Source organism: Aegilops tauschii, chromosome 5 (genome assembly GCF_002575655.3).
Source record: "Aegilops tauschii subsp. strangulata cultivar AL8/78 chromosome 5, Aet v6.0, whole genome shotgun sequence".
NCBI lineage: Eukaryota > Viridiplantae > Streptophyta > Magnoliopsida > Poales > Poaceae > Aegilops > Aegilops tauschii.
In genome coordinates, this window is record NC_053039.3 from 221,822,711 (window position 1) to 221,827,330 (window position 4,620).

At 61.3% G+C, this 4,620-nt stretch overlaps 1 protein-coding gene across 1 annotated transcript; it reads left to right on the forward strand.

The window, feature by feature from the left end:
• Window positions 1–1,108: 1,108 nt before the first annotated feature.
• On the forward strand, window positions 1,109–2,639 carry LOC109746843 (uncharacterized). Its single transcript, XM_020305950.1, has 3 exons — window positions 1,109–1,399; window positions 1,518–1,800; window positions 2,605–2,639. The coding sequence occupies exons 1-3, from the start codon at window positions 1,109–1,111 to the stop codon at window positions 2,637–2,639; spliced, it is 609 nt and encodes a 202-aa protein (XP_020161539.1).
• The last annotated feature ends 1,981 nt before the right edge of the window (window positions 2,640–4,620 follow it).

The following is a 4,620-nucleotide window of genomic DNA, read 5'->3' on the forward strand; positions in this document are numbered from 1 at the left end:
GCGTGTAGCGCCTATATGTGCGACGTTTCACAGTGTAGTGTGACGCATTCGTGTCGGGCGTCACACAAAAAGGTCAGCCACATGAAATATTTTCACGGACAGTTTATTCTTTGATTTGATTTCGTTCATAGGTTAAATTTGTCAATTTTACCCTAGTACTACTGGTAGGAGTAGTCTCCGTCTTTTGTTTTGCCTTGTGGATCTGGCAGCCGAACCGTCATCTCGTCTCTCCGGCGCTCCTGCCGTTCCTTTCCCCGCGTGCCTGCCTTGATTTGCTCTGCTTTCTCGAGGGGCTCAGCGAGGATCTTGCATGCCTTCCGTAGTGGATGGCCGGAATCGTGTCAAGTTCCAAGTACCGGCAATCTCTCGATAAAAAGGAAAGTTCTAAGTACCGGGGTGCAAATCCCGGTTTCATCGTTATGTCTACTCTATCCTAACTCTTCCGGTATAAAAAATGCTGGAGTACCCGCCATCCTAAGAGCATCTCCTATAGACGGTCCATGTATAAAAATAATTAACTGTTAAAGCTTCGAGAGTATTGAGTACGTATTTTGTACTGCACGTGTATTGGAGTCGTGGCACACCTCCTAGTCTTGTATAGTTGAGGTAGAGGCTTTCCCTTGTATTATATATGCGTGCACCAGCACCCCAATCAATACATCATATTGCAAATCATCTCTCTACATGGTATCATCCTCTCCGGTCTAATCCTAGGGTCAGCCGCCGCCGCCGCCGCCGCGCCTCCACGCGCCGCCGCCGCCGCACCCCACCACCGCACCTGCCGCCGCCGCGCTCAACTCTCTCCTTTCCCGCGCCGCCGCCGCTGTGCCTGCTTCCGCTCGCTTCCCCATCGATCGAGTCGCCCGCCAAGTCGCGCGATCCAGCCGCCCGCCAAGTCGCGTGCGTGTTTCCCTGCTGCTCGCTCTCCCACAACGCGCCTTGCTCCACGCAAACCCTTCGCTTCCCAGCCGCGCGCCAGTCGTCCCGCCCGATCGCCGCTTCCCTGCATCGTTGTCCCGCCGCCGCACCATCTGCTGTTGCTGCCGCCTCCTCTCTACTCCACAAAACCCTAACCCTAGCTGTTCCTTCGCACCCGCACGTCGTCGCCATGTCGTGGCCCTCCTCTCCCGGCTCCTCCACAACTCACTCGTCCAACCCCTTCGCTGGCCCCGAGCCCTCCGCCACCGCCATCCGTGACCTCAATATTGAGGCCCGGGTTCCTATCCGTCTCGACAGCTCCAGCACGTCGTACTACGCGTGGAAGACCTACTTCAACCTCGTCTTCCGCGAGTACTATCTCACCGAGCACATCGACGGTTCCGTGGACAACGCGTACATGTGCAGCGACCCGGAGTGGTCCGCCATCGAGGCCACGATCATCCGTTGGTTCTATCAGACGGTCTCGAAGGACATCTTCCACACTGTCGTCGCCGAGGACGACGACGCCTGCACCATGTGGGGGCAAGATCAACGCGCTCTTCACCGACAACAAACTTCAGCGCCTTGTTTTCTTGCAGCAGGAGTTCTTCGGCTGTCACCAGGACAACTCCACCATCGACGAGTACTGCATGAGGCTCAAGATGCTCGCCGACGAGCTTCGCGACATCGGCGCTAAGGTCTCTGACGACCTCATGCTGAGCACCCTCACCGCCGTTCTCAATGAGGACTTCGGCAACGCGGCGTCCAACCTCACCCCGCTGCCGCAACCCACCTTCCAGCGCGTTGTCGCGTACCTCAAACTTGAGGAGCGCCGGATGACGAAGCTGAAGCAGCGGGTCCAGCACACCGCCCTCGCCGCCGGTACCACCCGCGGCGGCCCCGCTCCTCCGGCCGCCCCCCGTCCGCCCGCGCCACCCGCGCCCGCCGGCCACTACCCGCTGCCGCCCGCGTCTCCCCAGCAGCCGCAAGGTGGCGGGGGCCGGCGCAACCGGCGGGGTGGCGGAGGCCGCCGTCAGCGGCAGCCGCAGCAGCAGGCGCCAGGTATAGGGGGGCGCGCCGCTTCCAACAGCCGCCCCCGCCGTGGGCCGCCGGGCAGAACCCGTGGACGGGCGTCGTCCACGCCTATCATATGCCCGTCCCGCGGGCTCCTGCACCGGGTCTCCTTGGCCCTCGTCCCGCGGGCCACCAGGCGTTCGTCGGCGCCCCTACCAGCCCTATGGTGCCCCGCTCGCGCCGCCACCCCTCGGTGGCTACAGCGCGCCCGCCCAGGCGCCGCCCTATGGAGGTCAGCTACCACCGCCGGCACCTGCACCATGGGACCCCGCCCTCCTGGCCGCCCTGCACTCGGCGCCGTCGCCGAGCACCTATGGCGGTGGAGGCGACTGGTACATGGACTCGGGTGCTACTACGCACATGACAGCTCATCCCGGTAACCTTTCCTCCTCCACTCCCGTTCACACTCCCACTCGCATCACCGTTGGTAACGGTTCCTCTTTACCCATCACCCATGTCGGTAGCACTAGTTTTCCCTCTAGTTCCACACCTATCACTATGTCTAACGTTCTTGTTTCACCCGACTTAGTCCCTATCTTAGTCTCTGTTCGTCGTCTTACTCGTGAGAATCCTCTTACTGTTGAATTTGACGGTGTTGGCTTTTCTGTGAAGGACGCCCGTACCCGGATGGTGCTTCACCGATGTGATAGTCCTGACGAGCTCTATCCCGTGCACGCCGGCGCCTCCACTTCCACACCCGTCGCTCTCTCCGCTGGCGTCGACCTTTAGCATGCTCGTTTGGGCCACCCCAACCCCGCCGTTTTGCGTCAGATTCTTAGGAGTTTTTCTTTCTCATGTAATAAGCTCGACGAGCATACTTGTGAGGCTTGTCGTTTGGGCAAGTACGTGCGTCTTCCCTTTAGTGCGTCTACTTCAGTTTCCACTTTTCTGTTTCAGTTGATTCATAGTGATGTTTGGACGTCTCCCGTTGCGAGTAACACGGGCTATCTATACTATTTAGATGATTATTCTCATTATGTGTGGACTTTTCCTCTTCGTCGTAAATCCGATGCCTTAGCCACACTCACCACCTTTTATTCCTACGTCACCACTCAGTTCGGTCGCCCCATACTTGCACTCCAAACTGATAACGGAAAAGAGTTTGACAACGTTGCTCTTCGCTCCCTTCTCGCCTCTCACGACACCACCTTCCGTCTGACTTGCCCCTACACTTCACAGCAGAACGGCCGCGCCGAGCGCATTCTCCGCACTCTTAATGACTGCGTTCGCACGTTGCTCTTCCACGCTAACGTGCCCGCTCGGTTCTGGCCCGATGCCCTCGCCACCGCCTCTCTCTTAGTCAACCTTCGTCTGTGTCGTCCCCGGTGGAACTACGCCCCTCACCACCTTCTTTTCGGTACACCACCGTCCTATGATGGTCTTCGCATATTTGGGTGTCTCTGTTATCCTAGCACCGCGTCCACCACGCCACACAAGCTTGCACCCCGCTCCGTCCCATGCATCTTCCTTGGCTACCCTCCCAACACCAAAGGTTACCGGTGCTATGATCCTGTCACCCATCGTGTGTACACCTCGAGGCACGTGTACTTCGTCGAGACGGTGTTCCCTTTTTTCAGGTTCCTCCGGCCGCGGCTCCTTCAGCTCCGGCCCCGCGCCCCCTACCTGGTGCGATGCGCGGCGGCACCCCCCGGCGGCCCCCCGGCCCGGCTTCTTCTGCCGCCCCCTCCCGGGTTTTCGACTCCCTCACCCGAGGTCGAGTCCGACCGTGCCCCCGGGTCCCCGGCTCCCTCGCACGAGGTCGAGCCCGCGGGCACCCCACCCGCCACCCCGGCCATAGCCGCCACCCCTGCGACGGGCTCGACCTCGACCTCGCCGTCGCCTCCTCCGTGCCTGGCTCGGCTGGCGCCGTCGCGGCTCCTGACGCCCCTGACACCGCGGCCCCCGCCGCCGCGGGCACCCCCGTTCTGGCCGCGGCCCCCGCTGCCGCGGCACCCGCCGCCCTCCCCGTCCCGGTCACCCGTGCCCGTGCAGGAGTGCATCGGCCGAGCACGCGCTACTCCTCCGACGAGTATGCGTGCGCTGCCTCGACATCGACGCCATCACCCATCCCCACCTCCGCTCGTGCCGCCCTTCGGGATCCCCATTGGCTGGCTGCGATGCAGGAGGAGTTCGACGCCCTACAGCCCAACCGCACGTGGCAGCTTGTTCCGCGACCCCTCCGTGCCAACATCATCTCTGGCAAGTGGGTGTTTTGCCACAAGACTCGCCCGGACGGTTCTCTCGAGCGCTACAAGGCTCGCTGGGTGGTTCGTGGTTTTCGGCAGCGCGCGGGCGTGGACTTCACTGACACCTTCGCCCCGGTTATGAAACCGGGCACGATCCGCGTCGACCTTCAGCTGGCCGTCTCGCGTGCCTGGCCTGTGCATCAGTTGGACGTTTCCAACGCCTTCTTGCACGGTCATCTCGCCGAGCAGGTGTTCTATGAGCAGCCTACTGGTTTCGTCGACGCCGAGCACCCCGACTTCGTGTGCTTGCTCTCCCGCTCTCTGTACGGGTTGAAGCAGGCGCCTCGGGCTTGGTACCAGCGTATCGCCGCCTTCCTGCAGTCTCTGGGCTTTCGGTCCACTCGCTCCGATGCCTCACTTTATGTGTATCATCAGGGAGCTG